This window comes from Equus caballus, chromosome 7, assembly GCF_041296265.1.
Source record: "Equus caballus isolate H_3958 breed thoroughbred chromosome 7, TB-T2T, whole genome shotgun sequence".
Classification (NCBI taxonomy): Eukaryota; Metazoa; Chordata; class Mammalia; order Perissodactyla; family Equidae; genus Equus; species Equus caballus.
The window spans coordinates 35,384,894-35,407,134 of record NC_091690.1 but is presented as its reverse complement, the minus strand read 5'-3'; the positions used below and the strand labels follow the sequence as shown (position 1 = coordinate 35,407,134).

Sequence of the window (22,241 nt, the reverse complement as noted above, 5' to 3'; positions counted from 1 at the left end):
GTACTTAAAAATGTAGTCGTTCCCTGAAAGCAGTAGAGAACCCTAAAGAATTTAAAGAGGGGACAAGAGGAATGGCAGAAGACAAGGTTAGAGAACTAATGAGGGTGGTGACAGCGTGAATGGAGAAAGGGACCTAGGTGACGGATCAAGGGAGCTGAATATACATCGAATGAGACAGAGAAACATGGTGACTTGGGCAGCTAGGGTCCGCTTGCTGAGATGGGTCACAGAATCTTTAGGTGAAGATCCTGGATTCAGTTCTGGAGATGTGAGTTTGGAGTTATCCAAGCAGAGAGAACCATGAGAAGTGATTTCTCTCATCTTCGCAACAGCCCTGCGAGGAAGGTCGTGTCTCTCTCTTACAGATTAGGAAACTGAGATTCAAGGAGGTTATGTGGTTGCCAAAGGTCATCCAGAAAGGGGTGGAACTGCTATGCAAATGCAGATTTCTTAAGCCCAGGGGCATGTTCTTTCTTTTATCTCTTAACTGTCATATGCTGTTTCTTTGGGTATTGAAGATACCCTTCTGTAGAGATTTTTTTCCCTAATAACTTTCTTCCCTGTTTGGTCTGTGCGGTTCTTTGAGGAGTTTTAGCCTCACGTGAATCTACATAAGGAAGTTGATTGGTTGTCTGGCATTGAGAGTTTCACTAACAGTTGTATTCATTCTGTTTCCATTGCTGTCTATCTTGAAAGGAATACAGTAAGTATCAGTCAAAGTCACCTGCTTTGAATATATTCCTCTTTTTATCCATTAAGCAGTTTGTCTTTAAAATGCCGCAGTTTTCTCCACGCAAGTACCACATGCAACATCATTTTGTTTGTTCTTCTGTATGTGTTTTGCGGGTTGAAGGGGTGTTGATTGTGGAGCATGGCACAGTCTCAACAGAGAAAGGCTCCCTCAGTGACTTCACCACAGTCGTGTAACCACGGCCCAGCACTGGTCCTCCTTGTTCCAGGTCTAGAGACTCGACTGCCAGTATGCCGGAAGATGGTCGGTCTCTTGAGAACCAGCTCACCTCTACCACATTCATAGGTGTCACCCCGAATGGCAGTGTACTAACTTGTGATGTGGCTGTCATACAGACCAGCCCGTTGCCATCAGCATTCTTTCCATGTAGGAACCCAGTGGGAAGTCAGCGTTATAACAAGATTGCTTGGTCCCTGGTTTAAATGGCTGGTGAACTTGCTCCTGATCCTTTCAACCTGCCACAGAAGCCAGACCGTCTGATCTGTGGGTTAGGGTGTCCCCACCGCTTGGCAGGGCCGACTGAAAACTGCTGAACGTTAGCTCTCTGACCCCCTTTTTCTACATGTTCCTGTAGATCAGCTATTTTCCAGGAGCGCTTTTCTCTGTTTAACGACATGTCCTTCCTAATACTTGTGTCTTCCAGCTTTCACCCTGAGTAGCATGCTCCCTTCCTGTTATTATCAGTGTTGATTTTATTGGTCAAATTTTCTCTCTTTTACCACCTTCAGTCTGTTTTTTTGGAGTAGCATTCCTGTGGCCTTGAGGGGTGTTAAGATAGCATGTGGTAGTAATAGCTAATGTAATAATCTGTAGATTGTTTGCTGAATGTGTTTTATGTAGCTTGGGTGGATGAAGAAAAACATCTAAATAAGACCACACATTCTAATTATGAAAATTTATTATAAATTATAGCTGCAATCAGACGAGCACCAAATAATCATTCCTTCTACACTGTTTTAGCTGTCAATCCAAAATAGCATGGTCACAGTGATCACACTCATTACCTCTCAGTTTTTCAGAGCTAATTATCAAGTTTGTAGATTATTTTAATTTTCCTTTCTTTTATTTCTGTATTTGGCCATTTCCTTGTCCATTAGCTTTTATCGGAGGACAGGAAGATAGCCTTAGTGTTATTAACTGGCAGCAAGTCAAGTGAAGAACCTGTAATAAATGGGCTTTGGGACTCATCCTTCTGAGTGGATTTGCATTGTTCTTGTCTCTGACTCCGTGGGGTATTGAAATGAATGTTTCCATCTTCAGTTCCGGAAGCACCTGATCGGCCCACCATCTCCACCGCCTCGGAGACGTCCGTCTACGTCACTTGGATTCCTCGGGCAAACGGGGGTTCTCCAATCACCGCCTTCAAGGTGGAATATAAACGGATGAGGACTAGCGATTGGCTGGTGGCTGCGGAAGATATCCCTCCTTCCAAACTTTCTGTGGAAGTTCGTAGTTTAGAGCCAGGTAGTAATATTCAGACACTTCCTTTTTTAACCGTCAATGCATATTTGTAATCATCTAGTGTTCTTCTGATTGTTTAAGTAATATGAGTTTAGTGGATAAAAATTTGAAAATAAAGAAAATCTAAAGAAGAGAATAGGTCAACTGAAACCGGTCCATCTGGAGATAACTGTTGTTTACATTTTGGTATATTTCTTTCTAGCCTTTTTTCTGTGTGTGTGTGTGTGTGTCTCTTTTTTTTTTTTTTTTCTTTTTGCTGAGGAAGATTTGCCCTAAGCTAACATCTGTTGCCAGTCTTCCTCTATTCTGTATGTGGGTTAATGCCACAGCAGGCCTGCTGATGAGTGGTGAGGGTCTGTGCCTGGGAACCAAATCCAGGCCACCAAAGTGGACTGTGCTGAACTTAACCACTGGGCCATGGGGCCAGCCCCCTTTTTTCTCTTTTTAATACAAAGTGGAATCATGTCATAAATATTGTTTTGTGACCCCATCTTCCCCGTATTATATCATTATATGTTTTCCAATATCATTAAAAATTCTTTAAAAACTCAACTTATATCTAAACTGTGTAGCTGTATATTTAAGTATACCATAATTTCCTTAACCCATTTTTTTAAATTTCTGGGTTTTAGATTGTTTCTACTTATTTGCAGTTAGAAATAATGTTGTGGTGACATCTTTGTGTGTGTGTGTTTTGCTGTGAATGGATATTTCAAGAGGCAGGTTGCTTATTTGACTACAACTGTTTGATGATGACTCAGCGCAGTTGTACTCTGCTTAGTCTAATGGAAATGAGACAATGCATACCTCTTCTCTTTTCTGTAAGTTTTGTTTCAGCAGAGGAACTCTCTTCCCCCTCACTATCTTGAGACTGTATGAGAGAAATTAAACCGTAAAAGAGCAAAGCAGTACTCACAGATAAACTTTCTCTACTTTATTTGTTTAGGTTTCATGACTGTTTTTGTTTGTGGACCTCTAAACGTACTTTAGTAGCAGATGCCTGTGTTTGTCTGAATAGGTAAAATGAGCAAAGGAACGTGGAGGGAGAGCTGGGAGGAGTTGGCAGTTTGAAATGTGGGTGAAGCTAAGTAACCTTTTACAGATGGAAACATTGTCTTCAGAAGCCCAATGGTTATTTTTGATCTATCCTATTACTTTAGGCTTCTAATTTATTCTTTAGATACAGATTTTCAGAAACTCACAATCCTTAGAGTTTTTTTTTTTTTAAGTTCTTAATATCTAATCCAAATAAATATCTTCTGTTGTAGTTTAAATCTGCTCCCTCTTGTCGTATTCTTAGTGGACTCAGAATGACATCTGCTGTCACCCACACAGGGCCTCCTCAGAAATGAATTCACATATTACACTTCGCTTCAGTCGTTCCTTTCAAAGGGAAAAGAGCACACATACTTCAACTAATACTGTATTGACGCGAATGACTTCAGAACAGGATGGTAAAAAGAGTAAAGGTGCTCTTTCCTGTTCTCCACTTGCCCGCCTCCAAGACAGATGTGATTGATCTTTCATGACAGTCTCTCTCGGTGACTCCTAAGAAGGTCTTGGAATCTTGAACACAGTGCATTGAACAGCCACTACCAGTTGGTAGAAGTTGGCATGTGGCTTGCACTCTCTTTACCATACAGGCTTTAGAGTCTGTTGTTGCTATCGTAGAGAGATACTTAAGCACAATTGTCGTATTTTGAATGTTGTGCCTTCAGTTGTCTTATTACAGCTCTTTAAAAATTCTGTTTATTTTCTCCCTCTCAAAAGGTTCAACATACAAATTTAGGGTCATTGCCATCAACCATTATGGTGAGAGTTTCCGGAGTTCGGCGTCCCGTCCTTACCAGGTGGCTGGGTTCCCCAATCGGTTTTCTAACCGCCCCATAACTGGACCTCACATTGCCTATACAGAAGCCGTCAGTGACACTCAGATCATGCTCAAGTGGACGGTGAGTAGAACCTCTGCTCTAAGGAGAAGACTTTCTGGTTTGGCCATGTTGACAAGCAGTTTCATGTTCTCCTGACACGATACTGTGAACAGCAAATTTTTGAACTTTTAAGTGAGGAGAAATTGAAGGGCACAGATATTTGTCTAAAAGCATATATTATAAATGGGGCAGGGTTAAAAATAAAATTACTGTCTCCTCAACTCTCATATAAGTCCTAACTTAATTGCCATTTCATAATGTTTTTATATTGAACCAAATGTACATTTTTTTTTTTATGATTTTTGGCCCTGAGCTAACATCTATTGCCAATCTTCCTTCTTTTTCTTTTTTTTCTCCTCCCCAAAGCCCCAGCACCTAGTTGTATATTCTAATTGCAGGCCATTCCAGCTCTTCTATGTGAGACACCGCCTCAGCATGGCCTGATGAGCGGTGCTAGGTCCGTGCCCAGGATCTGAACCGGCAAAACCCTGGGCCGCCAAAACAGAGCACAGGAACTTAACCACGTGGCCATGGGGCCAGCCCCCAAATGTACTTTTATGTCTTTGAACCTCATGAAGTGAGCATATTGCTTTATTTTTGTTTAGCCCAGCAGTAAGCTAAGTGCTTTTTTTTTTTTTAAAGATTTTTTTATTTTTCCTTTTTCTCCCCAAAGCCTCCCGGTACATAGTTGTATATATTTTTTTTAATTTAATTTTATTTTTTTTAAAGATTTTTTTTTAAATTTTTTCCTTTTTCTCCCCAAAGCCCCCCAGTACATAGTTATATATTCTTTGTTGTGGGTCCTTCTAGTTGTGGCATGTGGGACACTGCCTCAGCGTGGTTTGATGAGCAGTGCCATGCCCATGCCCAGGATTCGAACCAACGAAACACTGGACTGCCTGCAGCGGAGCGCGCGAACTTAACCATTCGGCCACGGGGCCAGCCCCCATAGTTGTATATTTTTAGTTGTGGGTCCTTCTAGTTGTGGCATCTGGGATGCCACCTCAGCATGGCCTGATGAGCGGTGCCATGTTGGAGCCCAGGATCCAAACCGGTGAAACCCTGGGCTGCCAAAGCAGAGCGCATGAACTTAACTGCTCGGCCATGGGACCGGCCCCTAAATACTCTTAATACCTTTGAATATTTTTGAATTAAATTAAAAATGGCCAGCAAGGATGTTTGCAAAATGAAGCTAGAAATATATTACCAGATAAATAAATCTTAATGGATGTGAAAGTTACATTTATTTTTATCTTTGACAAATCTTTGCTTCTATTTTCCAGTACATTCCATCAAGTAACAATAACACTCCCATTCAAGGATTTTATATCTACTACCGGCCAACAGACAGTGACAATGACAGTGATTACAAGAGGGATATTGTAGAAGGTGAGTCCCATTGGCAGCTGGAGCCCCAGTAAAGGAGCTTTGAAGCGAGAGGGTTTGTAAATATTCAGAAAAACATCTTCCCAGGATAAGATAGAGTAAAAAATGGTATATGCACTATTACTTTGAATTTTTCCCAAAAAAGACAATTTTTCCTATTTAGTATAGAGATATAGTCTCTTACACTTTGGTTATAGAAAAAGTCAGTCAGAAAAGTATCAGGGAGATAATATTTGTCAGTAGTTCATCTGAAAAAACTGTTTGTTTTCTGTTTTGTTTCAAGGAATATAAAAATCAATTGCAACTTCTAGCTGTAGTTTAGAAAGTAATGTCTCAGTCAGCAGTTTCATTGATGCCTGTACTAGAAAGAGCACATCTTGAGCATGTTATCCACTTTTAGAGATGCTGAGAAATTGGAATATATGTAGACAGAAAAACAGTGATGGCTGTTGAAACTACCTTTCTATGGCATTTGAAACACGATCCAGAACTGTGCACATGGCCGGAAGGCCCCACTGATGTGGCGGCCCCTTCTACACCTCAGCCATGGCTCACGCACCCGCTCTTCTCACTGGGTCTTCTGTCACACACTGGCCTTCTCTCAGTTTCTGTGTGCGCAACACGAGTTTTCCTGCCTCAGGACTGAGGCACGTGGCAATTCCTGCTGCGTTCCTCTCCCAAGGCTTTATCGGCACTCTGCTCTTCTGTGGTCGTGTACTTAAACGTTACTTCCTCAGATAACCTCCGCCCCTTTCCATGAAGTACCCTTTTATAATTTCTAACTGTGCCGTTTATGTTTATTCTACAGAATTTATCATAGTTTTGATCTATGTGTGTGTGGGTATGAAATTATTTGCTTAAAGTTTGTCTCCCCCACTCAGTATCAGCCTCCTCGTGGGCAAGAGGCCTTTTGCCCACTGCTGTATCCCCAACCCCTACAATGGGGAGGCGTTTAGTATTTATTAAAAGCATGAAGTCCGAAAGGAAAGGCAATGTGTGGGATGACCAGGCTGGAAAAAAGATGACTAAGAGAAGCACCAGATATCTGTCTTCCAGGATTTAAGGACTGTTACGTGAAAGAGGAAGCCAGTCGGTTGAAGGAGGGGCTGTTAAAAGGAAATAGTGTAAGGAAGAAGCATCTAACATAGCATTTCTGCGGGGGGGTTCTCTCACAAAATGATAAACTCCATAATTTTGGAGGCGTTCCATCAAAGTTGGATGCCTGTTTCCCAGTAATATGTTGGATGGGCTTCACTGTGCTGTGTAATTTGCTTATTCCTTATTTTCAAGTTTATGCATTTGAAATTCTTTTTGTGGCAGTTGGAAGCTATTGGTCTGTTCTCCTAAACCCAGGAACAGGAGTATTTATCCTTTGTACGTAAAGTTTCTGGGACTTTGGGAGGAAAGTTTCTTCCAAGGTCTATTTTCACTGTAAGATTCTGATTCTTTGAAATATTAAATGTCCTAATGGGTCATGTCAGAAAATTGCCCTGGGCCAAGGTTATTTTCATATGACTTGTTGACATCAAACACTGCATATAGTTTTTGCTGTAAATAGTCTTGTGATAGATTATTTTAAATGTGCTGTATCATGTTTCTTTAAATATTGTAGAATTCCTTTTAATGTTTATCCAATGAAATTACTTTTGTAATATAATGAAAAGTTTATCATCTGAGTTTTAATACCAGCTCATAGTAGGAGCTCAGTAAACATTTTTCGAATGAAGGAATGATTGTTTCTCTTTTCTTACTCTGGAAAAGTAGGGAAAAAATTGGTCCCTAAAATCTGCCTTAAACATAAAGAATTGGGGAAATGTGGAAAGATAATTGCTAGTGGCAAAACTATTCCGGGAAGTCAAGAGAGCAGCTGTCTGGAGGGAGAGAAGGGACTGGAAGAAGCGCAAGGGGACCTTTGGGGTGCCAGTACTGTTGTCTTTCCTGACCCGGGTGTTGGTACCTGGGTGTGTGCAGTTTGTGAACATGCGGGGGGCTGTTCAGGATGTGGGTCCTTTTCCATGTGCATATTTGACTTCATAGGAGGGTTGTGGAAGAATGGAAGTGGAAAGAATTGTTAGTGACTCTTCCCACGTTTTCGTCCTAGCGAGGTCTTCATTTTAGTTCAGCTGGTTTAGGAGAGTGGAGCTGTCAGATTTTTATATTTAAAATCTTCTGACAGATGTTAAACATTTGTTATAAAATGGTTCTAAACAAGGCAAATGTAAATAAAATGAATGTCCTTCTTTGCCTCTGTCTCTCGCTCTCCCCCACGCTTCCTAGTTCTACTGTCAAGAAATATCCGCCGGTAAACAGTTTTTGAACCCTCTTCTCTAGTGCAGTCTTTGAACTCTTGCGAGCTTGTGTGGTGTGAATATTGCGTGTGGAACTGGGAAACTACTGTCAAGGAGATTTTGTCTCCAGTAGTCATGTGTGCAAATGTGCGGTTTGCCTTATGGTTCACGGAGAACTTGTTTATAAACGTCACAGGCGGAGCAGTACATGTTTAAGTGGGCTTCACTGTGCTGTGTAATTTGCTTATTCCTTATTTTCAAGTTTATGCATTTGAAATTCTTTTTGTGGCAGTTGGAAGCTATTGGTCTGTTCTCCTAAACCCAGGAACAGGAGTATTTATCCTTTGTACATAAAGTTTCTGTAAAATTTCTTAAAAGTTTTAGATTACGTATGTCTATTGACCCAAAATGGTTTAAGCTTTTGAAAAAAGTTTGCAACGCAATTAAATAGTTAAAGAATACATTGAGAGAACAATTGTTACCCTGTCTTCTGCATTAAGTTCCACATTTAGATGAACTAAATGTTTCCAGCATACTACTGTTTTGCGACGAATATTTTTATCTTGTAAAGTTAGTTCAGTTCCAAATAAATCAAAGTTTCAGTCATCCTGATTTTTAAATCTGTGCTTTAGTCTCTCACCTTTTCTAAAATATCCTTTTAGGGGAAAAAAATTGCCTGTTAAGCAGGGGTGATGCTGGTTGGTTGACTTTAAACCTAATAATGCACTTAGTTGTCTTATCATCTATCAATGATCAGTAAAACCTCGTTCTCTCTGCTGCTCTTTCGTGTAATTTTAGTCATTGGAATAATTACCATAGCAGTGGAATATTAATCTAACAAGATGTGTGTTATTTTAACTATTTTCTCTTATTAGTAACACATCAGAAGCTTAGTTTAATTCCATTTTTACTAGTACTGTGAAAGAAAAACTTCAAATCTAGTGTAGGGATTATTCAAGAGAATGTTTACAGTTAGGTGAGTAAAGGGCTGGGCCAAGAAAGACTCAGAACACAGAAAAAAATAGAAGTCTTTTAGAAAGTTTTTGGAATTTCAAAATAGGTCTATGCTAGTCTCAACCGGGTTTTGAGTCCAGATTCTTTTAGGGTCCTCTTTACAGTTATAAATGGGGCATAGAATTCCTCACTTCTTGAGCCTTTCAGAGTCTCTTGATCCTAAAACTAGCAGATTCGCTTCATTATGAAATATGGGTCTTTATGAATAAAGGGTTTTGTATTGGTGACCTGGAAAGGGGGTCGTGCTTCTGCATTGAAATATTTTTGTCTGTGTTGAATTAGAAAGGAGCCTGGTGATACTGGTCTTGTCAGCCAAGTAGATTTGACTTGTATATGTGGTTTTGTTTTGGTTTTTTTTCTCCCCCTTTAATTAATTCTGAAATCAGTTGGTGGTGTAATTGAGTTTCTAAGAAACAGTGGAAACAGTTTGAAGAGGTATTTTCAAAGAGGGATTAAAGGTGCTTGAAGAGTTAATTAAATCTAGCAGAAGTGTCCCTGTTTATTAAAGTTTGTCACAGGTCCGTGGATGTAAAAATGGAGAGTGATTTGCACTGGAGTGTTCGGTGTAGGAGTGTTTCTAAATGAACTGCTGGCTGTGTGCCATGGATAACAGAATCGTTCTCTTAGAGATGCTGGTGTGGTTTGGAGACCCTGACTCAAAAGAAAGGAAATAGTGGGAGCAGTAGCTGAGAGTTTCCCATAGTAGATTCTGCTTTTTGATTATTGTTAGCCATTTATCCAGGCCTTCGTTTATATGTCAGTTGGTGTCGCGTTCATTACAGTGGAAAGGAGAGTTTGCTAGGGCCTGTCTTGTAAGTGGTCCCTTGCTCTAGGTAGGACACTGTTTGCTGACCTTGTGTACAGTATTGCTTTTTCGTGGGTGGACAGAGTGGATCGACTTGCAGGGCTGAAACTGGGCATCAAAGGACTTGAGGGTTTTTTTAAACCTATGCATAAAATTAACATGTATTTTATGCAAGACTCACCACTAATTGTTTGTAGTGAAACGAAGTATAACTTTAATTCAGTTTATCTCTTCTCTTTAGCATTTTTTCTTGCTATGCAATAAAAATGCTATTTGCCAGTGCTGAATTACTAAAATACTTATATTAAGTACATTTTCGTTGCAACAAACTGTACTATATGGTGACGGATGCTGCTCCAACCTCCTTGTGAAATTATTACGTGATTGTATTGACATCATGACGTAGGTTGTATGACATGTAAAGCTCCTCTTTTCTTTTTCCTTTCTAGGTTCAAAGCAGTGGCACATGATTGGCCATCTGCAGCCAGAAACCTCCTATGATATTAAGATGCAGTGCTTCAATGAGGGAGGAGAAAGCGAGTTTAGTAACGTGATGATCTGTGAAACTAAAGGTAGGAGACGGGGGACACTTTGTGCTTTTTCCTGGACGGTGCTAGAATTCTAAACTCTGGACTGTCCCTTCTGACTGTTGGTGTATTCATCTAAGAAAATTTCTGCCTTGGCCTGTTTTGTAGGTACATATGTTTAGACTGTCCCAACAGAGAGTATAATATGTTGGCTAGAGCACTTGTCTGAAAAATAGTTTAAGTAAGCGTTAATCCTATTCATTAATTTCTCTGTGACTCAAAGTCACTCACTTCCTTTCTTTTTTTTCTGAATGAAGAGAATAGAAATATTTGCTGACTAACTATCTTCTGGGATTGCCATGAGAATTAGAATGCTAAAAAAAGTGTAAAAATTTTAAGGAAAAGTGCTACATATGTTTAAAATGGTTTCTTGGATGATAGATATGTATAACACTGTCTACTTGAAATTCTCAGCTCTGCCTACATACGTAAACTGTAAAATATTGCCATTTTTAAAAACAGAAGATACCACATGTGAGTGATAACATCAGCTAGTGTGGATACTTAGAAAGCAAAAGCACTCATGTCCAGTCCCAGTTCATCTGACAGAAAAAGAGACAGTTTCTTCCTTTGTCTGTTGACTGTTCCTTTCCTTTGTCTGTTGACTGTTCCTTTCCTATGTCTGTTTTTAAGAATGGGAAAATTTCTCAAATTGCTCTGGTAGATTCCCCCCCCCCCCCGCCGTGTCATTGGCCCTCCCAAACCACTCCCTGGAGTGGAGTGATTGATCGGGGTCTACGCTAGAGTTCTGTGGGGTTTGAGTGGACACCTAAACAAAGTTGAGGCTCTGCCAGCGTGGAAGACAGCTGTCACAGGGGCCGGGCAGCCGTTACTGTCTGCTGTAGGAGATTTCATTATCCCAGTTTAAAAATGAGGAAACTGAGGCTCAGAAAGATTGAATTATAAGCCAAGACTTAATTCCATTTTTTAATTCTAAATCACGTGTCTTTCTGCTGTAGAACCCACATATTAAATCCATATTTAAACATATATATAGACTTATATATATAGAGAGAGAGAGACTTATCTTGAATTGAGTGTCTTTTTGTACCGCACGCTGTGGTGTTTAATGAGTCTTTCTTACTTGCCTCTAAAATACTGTGATACTGGGGGTCAAATTAAATAAATGTGAAATTTATCTTCTCTGTTCCCAAGACGTTTAAGAATTTAGCCAGGCCAAATGGAAAACAACACAGACAACAATGTGATAACTGTTTTGTTTATAACAGTATAATAGTATAGCAGTATCTATAATAGAATTCCTCATTAATTGACTTTGCTGGGGAATGAAAGTTTCAACCTGCGTACCTTCAGATCAGTGCAAAACAAAATAACTTCTTTAAAATGTTAACTGTTCATACTGAATGAGTTCCTAAAATGGATTACACAATTCCCAGCCTGTTTCATTAGAACGTATGATATATAATTTAACCTTTTACAGAAATGACCCAAATTCTTGTTGTAAACAATGATTGTCTTATCTTTAGTCATTCAGTAAGGTTTTCAAGAGTCACAGAGGAGGGCAAGGCCAGCCATTTACCCCTCCCCTTCAGGATCATAGACTGTCATGATTTTCCTTTTGTTCTTTGATTTCTCTTTATGTTCTTCATCTCACCTTTCTCATTTCGGGTTCTTAGCTGTCTCTTCTTATTGATGTTAACGGGTCGTTTCACTCACCCTCCAACACAAGCCATCTGCCCTCAGTTTTCAACTTCAGCAGGAGGTTGGCAAGCAGAGCATCAAGCTTGATAGAATTACGACTAAATTAAGAGTAAATAAAGAGAGAGTAAACCTGAAAGACTTTCCTGTGAGTAATTATGATCGTTAGTGTATGATCTGTAACATCCACTTTGCCTCAGAAACTTGTTTGTTTTCTTTAGAATTGGCAGGAACCTTAGCACTGTACAATCCAACATACACCTGAAGGAGAAGTTTCCTTTAGTCTCTGCCAGGCATTCATCCACCTTTCAGTGAGGAGAGCTCTTTCCTTTGAGAGGTGGCCTTTTCTTTACTGATTCCCAGCTCTGTTCTGTGTAGTTGAAGTTGCTAGAAAATTGAACTGCAATATGGTGTTGCTTGAAGTAGATTTTTTTAAAGACCACTCTGCTCCTATGTGGTGTTAGGAACCATACCAGGAAATACAGTATAATCACTAATAGTAATAACAAAATTGATTGAATACTGCCATATGCCAGGCTCTGTTCCAAGTGCTCTACAAGGATTAACTCATTTGCTCTTCATCATGTTATTATCTTCATTTTCTACATGTGGAAACTGGTTCATGGAGGTTAAAGTCAGAGAGCTAAGGATGGGTGGTGGAGCTGGGACAGAAACCTAAGCAGTGTGGTTCCAGAGACCAGGCTGTCAGCCACTATGCTCTGCTGCTTTTCTATGACATTTAGAGCGTTAAGAGCATATTATTTGGGGACAGAGAGAATGGGGTTTGAGTCTCCCGTGTTGTTCACTTTTGTTATCACTATCACCCCAAATACCAATGAGTTAGGTAAAAGTGCTACATTTATGTGGACTCCAAAAGTTTTTGGTTTTGAATGCTTAATATTATGTGTGAGGTGTTTGGAATTGTATATAATTGTTCTGTTAGTCCAAAGTCATATCTTCTAATACTAATCGTATGGGAGAGACATAAAATATGTAATTTCAAGTCTTATTCAGCTCAAAGTGTATCAGATAGAAAGGAGTTTTTGTCCCATACATAAGCTGACATACTTTTAATTCACCTCTTTGGGAGTCTTCTCCAAGTACAATTGAGCAGATAATCCTACAGCAGTTTGGGTTAGACTATATGTTTCTCTGTTCTTAGGATTTCTCTAGAATTTGTGGACTAAAACTTTGGCACATCAGATTTTTCAACTTTCGAGCCCTCTTTGTTACTCATTGGTGGTCAGATCATCTCAGTAACAAGTGTAAACAGACTGGCTTGCATTCCTAACCAGACCTCCTTCAGAGAGTAAACCATTTCATAGGGTCTGCGTTCACTCTGACATCATGTTTTGCTTTATATTTCAACTAGTGAAACGTGTTCCTGGAGCTTCTGAGTACCCTGTCAGAGACCTGAGTACCCCTCCCAGTTCTTCAGGAAACGGGGGAAATGTTGGGCCTGCAACCAGCCCCACCAGAAGCAGCGATATGTTGTATCTGATAGTTGGCTGTGTGCTAGGTGTCATGGTCCTCATTCTCATGGTTTTCATTGCAATGTGCCTGTGGAAGAATCGCCAGCAGAATACCATACAGAGTAAGTCATTCGGAACATTTCCTTCTCTTTTTCTAAAGATGGGTAGAAAAATATTGTCAGAATAAATATTGATTTCCAAACCTTTGGTGTCATGGTATAAAACACATTAGATACTCTCCATTCAGAGGAGGTGACTTTAAGACTGTTCTAGCTGTCAGCCAAAGTAAGTGGAGCATCAAATTAAATTGCCCAGTAGAACTAAACAACAAAGCCAAAACCAGGCGGCTCTCTAAATAAATAGCTGACTTGGTGCTGGGAAACGGGCTTTGTCGGACCACCAAAGAGGACGGATACTGCAAGCATGAGCTCTGGACTTGCTGTGGGAACACCTTCCACTCTACAGTCTGGTCCACGGGGAAGAGAAAAGCCATGATGGGAAGGAAGGTCGTGAAGACTTTTCTAAGTTTCTGTCCCTGAATGACGCAAATGAAGATATCACGGTCCTGGTTCGGTGCCTGATGTCCCCAAACTGCTCTGGGGCGGCGTCAGCTTCCCCCCGCATCTAGACGAGGCGCACCTGAGCTGCCAGTGATGGCGCTGCTTTGGAACAAAGAGCCTAGACTGCTTTTCCTTTTGCTTCTCCCTCAGTTCTCTCCCCCTCACTGCGTCCCTTTCCCATTCCTCCAGCTGTTATAAAGTAGGATAATCAGAGCCAGCAGGGGCTGTGGTCTCAGGTGGGAGGAAGTTTTTTCTTTCCCCTTTGCCCCCAGAATAAGGGAATGAAAGGAAAGCAAAGGAAGACACCAGCAGTGACAGGCGCTTCCAGCAGCTGGCAGCTGGTTCCCACGTTTGGTCCCTTTTTAGTTATTAGCTCAGGGGGGAAAATGACTTACTGTGTCGACTTGGTGCCTTCCAGGAGATAGGCAGGGGGAGTGCGGTGGTGCCACCAGCTGAAGCGGTTGGAAATCATTTGATTGGATCTTTTCTTTCCTAAACCATTTCAATGTTGATGAGTTGATTCTGTGAGTGTATGCTGAATCATTAAAAGAAAGGTTTTAATCTGGTTGAGCAAGATTAGTCTGGTTGAAGTCATTTTCCTTTGTGACTTGATAGTATATTTTAAAATGGAAATTTATCACAGTAGTGCTCATTCAGTGATTCATTCAAAAGGGCCTCATGGACTCTCTTCTGTGTGCCAGGCACTGTGGGAGACAGTGGAGATGCAATGGGAAATAAGGTGCCAGGGTCTCTGCCCTCTCTGTTTATAGTTTAGTGAAGAAGATGAGCAGACATACTGGCAGTAACACACCTGTGCGAGAGGTTCAGTAACCAGGCTGGGGACACCTCACCCACCTTGGCGTGCTCTAATACACCTTGCTAATACCTTTGAAGAATTTATCAAAACTCTGACAACAAATCTCATACAGTTTAGATGCTGTACTTTCTAAGGAATATCTCACTTTTTCTCAGTATATCTGGTAGATGTACCTCTGGAAATCAGAATTTTGAGGCAGCTGTTTAAATGCCTTTAATAAAAGGAAATGGAATAATTAGACTTTTGCCTTTAATACTCCTCAACTTCCAAATTGGCTGTAATAACCAAGGGACTATGTGAGTAGTCAGTGAACGTATACACAACTCCATCCTTTTACTCAAGTGTTGTGTATTGCTACTTGGAATATCCTACCTGAAGTTTGCCTTTTGTTGTTGTTGCTTTATATGGTTTCTTTTGGCAATTTGAAGTGTGGGAGTTTGAACACTTTTTCTAAGTGTTGTCAGTACTTTGATAGTTTCGACTTGCACAGTTTATTAATTCTCTTTTGAGTAATTTCTCTCTGGTTAATTTCTCTTCCCGTTAACAGAGTCATAATTAACTCAAATTTCCTAGCTCCCTCCACACTGTAAGGGAAATGACAGCAGTAACTTTGTTACAGCACGTCTCACGAGTAGGCAGTAAGTGAACACCGTCAGAGTGTTATATTTTAGTGTGTTGTGGAGGTTTCATTCATAAAACTGCCTGAGAAAGGAGATTGTCCTTTTCAGTTTCTTACTTTTTTTCTTTTTTTTTTTTTTCTTTTTTTTTTTCTTCTCTCTTAACAGAATATGACCCACCGGGGTATCTCTGCCAAGGACCAGATATTAATGGGCAGATGGTGGAATACGCCACTCTGCCTGGCACCAACCGGATAAATGGAAATGTTCATGGAAGTTTCATAAGCAATGGGGGTCTCAGCAATGGCTGCTCCCATCTTCACCATAAGGTCCCTAACGGAGTCAATGGAATTGTGAATGGGAGCTTAAATGGAGGCCTTTACTCTGGGCACACGAGCTCTCTAACCAGGACACGTGTGGATTTTGAACATCCTCGTCATCTAATGAATGTAAGAGACCTAATTATGAATAAAAGCCTTCCCCATGGCCCGCAGTGCCAGCTACAAGAACAGGGTTGCCATGCTTGGCTTTTTTCAATCTAGAAAGCTCAGAGGTTCTCTGGAATGGAAATAGTATATATCACGGTATGATCCAGAGTAATCATTGTAAGCTTTCTGTTATTGGGTAATAGTTATATTCATCAATTTGGTTTTTTTAGAAAAAAATTATTTAGCACTGACAGTAGAACACCAGTAACAAACTGACTGGAAGTTATTCTTGAGATGAAACGGAAATACCGTTGGGTGTGGACCAGACCAGATACTTTAAATTTGATGTGTTTAGAGTAGAGTCTAAAAACCCCTATGCCTAGAGGAGTCAGGCAGATCATGAAATGGAGTGAAGTGAGTTGGCAATGAGACAGTGGAGGTGGCGGGAGCAGCCTGGAGGGCCGGCGTGCTCTTAGAGCAGCTGCCGGAATTCACCTCTTGGTGGCATGCAGGACTGGGGGCCCATGTGGCCAGGTTTTCTGATATTTCAAAACATCTGTAAATCTACATGAAATCGCCAGATTTTTTACATGTTGACCACTAATTCCGACTTTTGAAAGCATTGCGTCGGCCGTGCAGAACATATCCGTAGGCTGCCAGATTGTGGCTTCTGCCCTTCCCTGAGTTTCTTTCTGTTTTGTCCAATGGGTGTTGTTGTTGCCTGTAAGATTTTTTTGCATTTTACAATATTAGTATTCTTCAGCCAGAAGGAGTGATAAAACCTTTACAACTACTTTATTGGGGGATAGCTCGCTGATATAGTTAAATTTTTGAAACGAGAATAGAATGACTAGCGTAGTTTAGATTTATGCTGCTTAGAGAGGTTCCCTGCAACTGGGAAGTCTGATTTATTACATCGTGTGGATATGCAGCCACATTATTTTTTAATCAAAGGGATAATTTGTTTAGTTGAGCAAATTAAGCACTCATTTAGTTTTTGTCACTGTTCTGATTACAAATAAATTTGCCATAACCCACCGTGTGCTAAACTTTGAAGAAGTTTAGAATTGTTTTCATCTTCGACTTTAATAAGATTTATTAAAATATTACACGTGGAGAACAAAACTATATATTTGTGTCCTCAAGCTAGAAATCCTAATGGCTTTCTTGTGACCTAGCTTTAGTATGTTGAGGAAAAAATCTTTAATTTGGTTTGGTGCATCTCATTACCAAAAGAGAATAAGGATTTCATTATTTTGTGTGGAAAGACGTGGCTTATATTCAGACTTCCTAAACGTTTTTTGTCGCCATCCCTAGTCTAGACTGCCAGCATTGTCCAAGAAACTGAAGGAGAGAGCGTTAAAGTTTGAATAGCACATGCTGTTAACATAAGAAGTAAAAATTAAGTCTGATGTTTGCCGTGCTATTTGAACATAGTACTTTGGGTTTTTTGAACAATGAATTGCTATTTAAATACTAGTTGCCTGTTAGGTGTACAATTTTAGATGTTATCTGTGGTTTTAGCTCATTAGTTTACTTCCTCTTCTGGGTGGGAGGAAATAGGGAAATTTTTTAAATGCTGGTGATCATAAAAATCATTGAATTAATGGTAATATGTTTAGTGATTCAAATAAGTGCGTCACCCTGTAGGTTGTTAACTTCGTCTTCTGAAGCTTTGGTGTTTACCCTCATGGATTGAGTATAGTACAGGAATATTCTTTCTCTCAATGTTTTCTTTAAAATTCCTGTCGCTAGTTGGATCAAGAATGTTGAGAGAAATTTTCGGTACTTTTGGTTTGCTTAGATTCTGGCTGTTGTTATGAGATGAATGGAAATGGAAAGTATTCTGGGAAAAACAATTGCCTGAACTTTTGCTAACCTTGAGGGCCTGCTCTGGGTTGGGTATAGTGTGACAGCCTCTCCCACCCTTATCAAGTTCAGTTCTGCTGTTTTTCATCCGAAAGCAGAATTCTGACTCTGACATAAGGCTAGTTCAATTCCCAACTTCAATTTTGAAGAACTCTTGCCATTGTATATGTCAAGTGAACATTTTACAATGAGGTATGTGTTAATCTGGGCATTTTTCTTAATTGCTGGGCAGTTTCCGCCAAAAGCAACATCCAAATATTAATACTCCCCTCCAAGTCATTGCTGGCTGAGAATCGACTCCATCTGGAAAAATATAACATGTTTTAAAACTTAGTGTAGTCAAGTGAACAGACCTAATCGAAATAATTACAGGAAAATGAAGATGGGTTTATCTTGTGACATAATTGAAACAGATTTCCACCCTTTTTCTCCAACTGGCATCACAGAAAATTCTTCCACGACTGCTATAAAAGTCAAAATGAATAGGAGGTTATAATGTGTAGTGTATTTTGGGTCCATTAGATTTGAAACACTGAAGGGAAGTGACTAAACTTCTCCCTTCATTTATTTGCCTCTTTCCAGTACAAAAATACATGGAAAAACATGGCAGTTAAGTTTTTAAAGTACAGTTTTAATATTGTTCAGAACTCATTTGTGAAGACAGGTAAATAATGACAAGCATATCATTGCTCAGGGAGGTGGTTAAAAGGTACCGTGTATCCACTGATTACTGACATGGTTCTTACACTCAAAAGTCTTTGGTTACTGCTCTGGCACCTTCAGCACTCTTTCTTCTTCTCTCTTTCCCTGTATGTCCTTCCTGACAAGGGTGGTGGAATGTACACAGCAGTACCTCAGACTGACCCGTTGGAGTGCATTAACTGTCGAAATTGCCGGAACAACAATAGGTATGTTGATATGTATTTGCACAGGTTGTTGTGAGTAAGGTATATGACTCCTATTATTCTTTCCCTTTAGCAAAGGAAGTTCTTGGGATTTACCTAAGATATAAATCTCAGAATACAGAGTCTTAATTTTAAGGCCATTACTAATTTTTTGCCCCTGCTTTACAATTTTTATCTTTCTGTACTTTGCTTTCTTTAGCTATATAATGGCAATATTAAAGACTTTGTTTCTCACTGAGATGTCATTAAAAGGTTTGTTGTTTTTGAAGTCTATAAATTAGACTCAGTCTGTATAACAGACTTTATCTTTCCTCACCTGTTATTTTCTACTCTATGTTATGTGATATTTCCTAATCTGCGTTGTGAATGAGAGCATATTTGAAGGCTAGGAAAAAGACCTGTGTATACGGTAATGTTTTTCCATAGTAATGTTACTGAAATTTTCTTACCACATTTTTCAGGTTTTTTTGTTTTTTGAAAATTCTTAAAACCTTAAGATAATTAAGTAGGAAAATCTCATTTTCTTTTAATTTTTTGTTTTTAATTTCAAAAGTAATGTGTACTCACAGTATTTCAAACAATAGAGAACTATGTGGAGTAACATATGCGTTTAAATTTTGACAACATTCAGAAAGCTTTCATGCTGCCCCTCTGTGTATCAATTCCAAAGGATTATCCATTTTTCTGTTGTGTTAAAATTGTGTCTGTCAGAAATCTTAGATCTTGCTTTTATTTAATGATGGTTTTGGGCTACATGGTCTCAAAAGTCCTTTCCAGCTCTAAAACTCTACAATTTCAAAATTGTGTTATAGTTAGTACGTAAAATAACTGGAGTTTGGACATTTCATTATTGAAGTGAGATTTGATTTATGTTTTTAAAATGAATGATAAGATTAGGAGTTGTGTCTGGGAGTTATCAAAACCAGAACTGGAGGCAGGATCTGGCCAACCGTAGAATTGAAAGTACCTTCTCTCCGCGTGTGTTTTGAGAGCTGCGGAACAAAAGCCACAAAGCTTCCTGGAGATTTTTCATTGTCGTTTACTTAACCCATCTTAGGGTTTCTGTATTAGCAAGAGACATCTGCCTGTTTTGTATACTAAGATGTGCATTTTACATTTTAAAATTCTGTATGACTCTAGCTGAATTTTAAGATCTTCATAACATTGAAGCTACATTTCTGTCCTGAGCTTGTCAAAGGCTTTATCAAAATTTGTTGGGAAATGCTAAATAACTGGTAAAGATGCTTCATACACCTGGGAAGTAATCAGATGGACTTAATTAAACAAATGGCATTGCCTAAATACGTGATGTGTTTTCCTTTGTGGTTCTTGTGGCCGTCAGCAGATCTTGACTCAACCTAGACATTCAAATGATGTTATGAGAGAACCGCTGGTCTAAGGATAAGTAGCTGTAGACTTTGTCACTGCTTAAATCTGTGATTTTGGGAAAGTTATATAATCTCTCTGAGGCTATTTCCTTATATGAAAAATGGAAAATTTTCCTAGGTCATGTAAAATCACCTCCAACATACTCTGTTTATAGATTTTGGAAATTTGCTGCTAATCACATCTTCATGGTGAGATATCGTCCCAGAATCAAAAACGCATCCCATTTCCTTAAAAGAATTTAAATGACCTCTACCATCATCATTCATGGCCATTTGTATGTGTGTGAGTGAGTGTGTGTGTATAATATTTGAGGTTTTCTATTATACATAATTTTTTGCTTTAAGACAATGGACAATTGTATTTCACTTAATTTTAAAGTCAATGACTTCTTGCATTTTATGTTTGGGGGTTTTGCTTTTATGTGAGAACATAGGTGAATTCTCTTCAGCCCAAGAAAATCAGCTTCTGTTTCTCCCTGGCGCAACCCTTCCTCTGACATGCGAGTAGACCTGTTTAGGGTGGTGTCTACTTGCTGCCCTGCCTCCCTGCCCCCAGGAGCCACTGTGTGATTTTGGTAAATGTCAATAAGTACCAACTTCAACTCTGGAAAATTGGAGTCATTCAATTTAAAGTTTCTAACTCTTTTAACTTTGAAATTGAATACGTGTCTACTTTCAAGATCCCCCAAAATGGCAAAATTTGTAATAAGCTTCAAATACTTAGAGGTAGATGATATACAATTTACCCCAAAACATGCACAATTTTAGTCAATTTATACTTTTAGAATATCAACATTATTACTAAGAATGAATTTTCTTTTCCTAATGCCACCTGAGATAGTGTGTACACAAAATGAGGCCTAATTTCAATTAAGTTACATGAGGGCTGTCAGGCGAGCATTTTAGAGTTTTTGGCTATTCGGTCAAAAAAACATTTGCTGCGCACTAGTCGGGTCCTGGAACAGGTTCTGAGGTGTTTCCAGGCAGGAGGAATTGTGAGAAGTCCTGGCAGTAGAAAGGATAATGTTTACCTAGTGGTAAACAGTTCGTGGTTATCAAACTTCAGCCTTCACTAGAATCACTTGGGGCGCTTGTGAAAACACAAATTACTAGGCGTTACTCCTAGAGTTTCTGATTCAGCAGGTCTGGGGTGGCGCCTGAGAATGTGCATTTCTAGTGAGTACCCAGTGATGCTGGTGCTTCTGGTCCTGGGACGCTGCTTTGAGAACCACTGGAATAATCTGGTTGGTGAAATACAGGTAGAATAGTAGGATATACAACTGGAAAACCAGACTGAGTTTATATGATGGATGATCCTGAATGTCACGGTTTAATCATGTATTTAATAATGATTTATCGAGAGCCTACCATGTCCTAGGTCCTGGCCCAAGTACTCCCTCCACAGAGCCCACAGTCTAATAACACAGGCAGAGCTCAGAATATAGTGAGTAGAGTTTTAAGAAACACCATTGAAGCATATAATTTTATGTTTAAGGAATGGGAAAAAATCCCTGTTGTTTGTGTAATATAAAGTACAGTTATGAGGGATATGAGATTTTTACATAATCAAAAGAGGGAGATATGGGTTAAATGTTGAGAAACACTGGGCTAGTAGCATCATGATTCTTCCAAAGGTTTTTGAGAAGGGCAGCATCGATTCAGAGATGTACTTAGGTTTGGTTCATGATAGCATTACACAGGTGGGGTCGGAGGACAGAGGCCACTTAGATGATTGCTGTGGTGAAGGCCTTAGCCTTCTTGCATGGGGATGGGGGTAGAAAGGAAGAGATGAATGGGATTCTAGAGTTGAAATCTTTAGGATTTGACCATTGACTGGCAGGGATCTAGAAAAAAGGAAGGTTCAAAATGAATAGAAAGTTTCAAATGTGGATGACTTGGTAACTGCAGTGGTGATTGTCACAGAAATAAGAAACCTAGTAAAGTGATACCTTGAGGAAAAGTGATAAATTTGGTTTGGGGCATTTAGAGTTTTGATTGCCAGTTGGATATTCCACAGGTGACTGAAAACTGAAGAGGTCTTGCTTCAGACCTCTTCCATAGGGAATCTTACCCACACTGAGTCCTGCTGCTCGGATTCTTTCTTCTCTGCCTTCTTAGGGTTAAACTTAAATGTGTTTCTTGGAGTGGGCTTTTAAGAAACGAGTCATTGCCGACCTTAGACCCTTTTGTCATCCCTCTATTTTAGTAATAACTATCTGGAAAGAAAATTTTGCCTTTATTGTTGAAACTGAGGTAGCGATATGAAAACTTGAGAGTAGGTAAGGGGGAATGAATGCACACTG

The 22,241-nt window shown here is 39.6% G+C and overlaps 1 protein-coding gene across 7 annotated transcripts in view; it reads left to right on the top strand.

Annotated features, from left to right (window-relative positions):
- Positions 1 to 22,241, top strand: part of CDON (cell adhesion associated, oncogene regulated) — a 93,799-nt gene that overhangs the window by 59,212 nt on the left and 12,346 nt on the right. For all 7 annotated transcript variants that reach the window (XR_011440556.1, XR_002809120.2, XR_002809121.2 and 4 more), the window contains exons 12-18: positions 2,012 to 2,215; positions 3,983 to 4,164; positions 5,427 to 5,532; positions 10,086 to 10,208; positions 13,255 to 13,476; positions 15,517 to 15,797; positions 18,474 to 18,553. Coding sequence is in view for 4 of the 7 variants with exons in the window: in XM_023645103.2 (XP_023500871.1) it covers positions 2,012 to 2,215; positions 3,983 to 4,164; positions 5,427 to 5,532; positions 10,086 to 10,208; positions 13,255 to 13,476; positions 15,517 to 15,797; positions 18,474 to 18,553 (1,198 nt within the window). In the remaining 3 variants the exon portion in view is untranslated. The remainder of the gene's footprint in view (positions 1 to 2,011; positions 2,216 to 3,982; positions 4,165 to 5,426; positions 5,533 to 10,085; positions 10,209 to 13,254; positions 13,477 to 15,516; positions 15,798 to 18,473; positions 18,554 to 22,241) is intronic.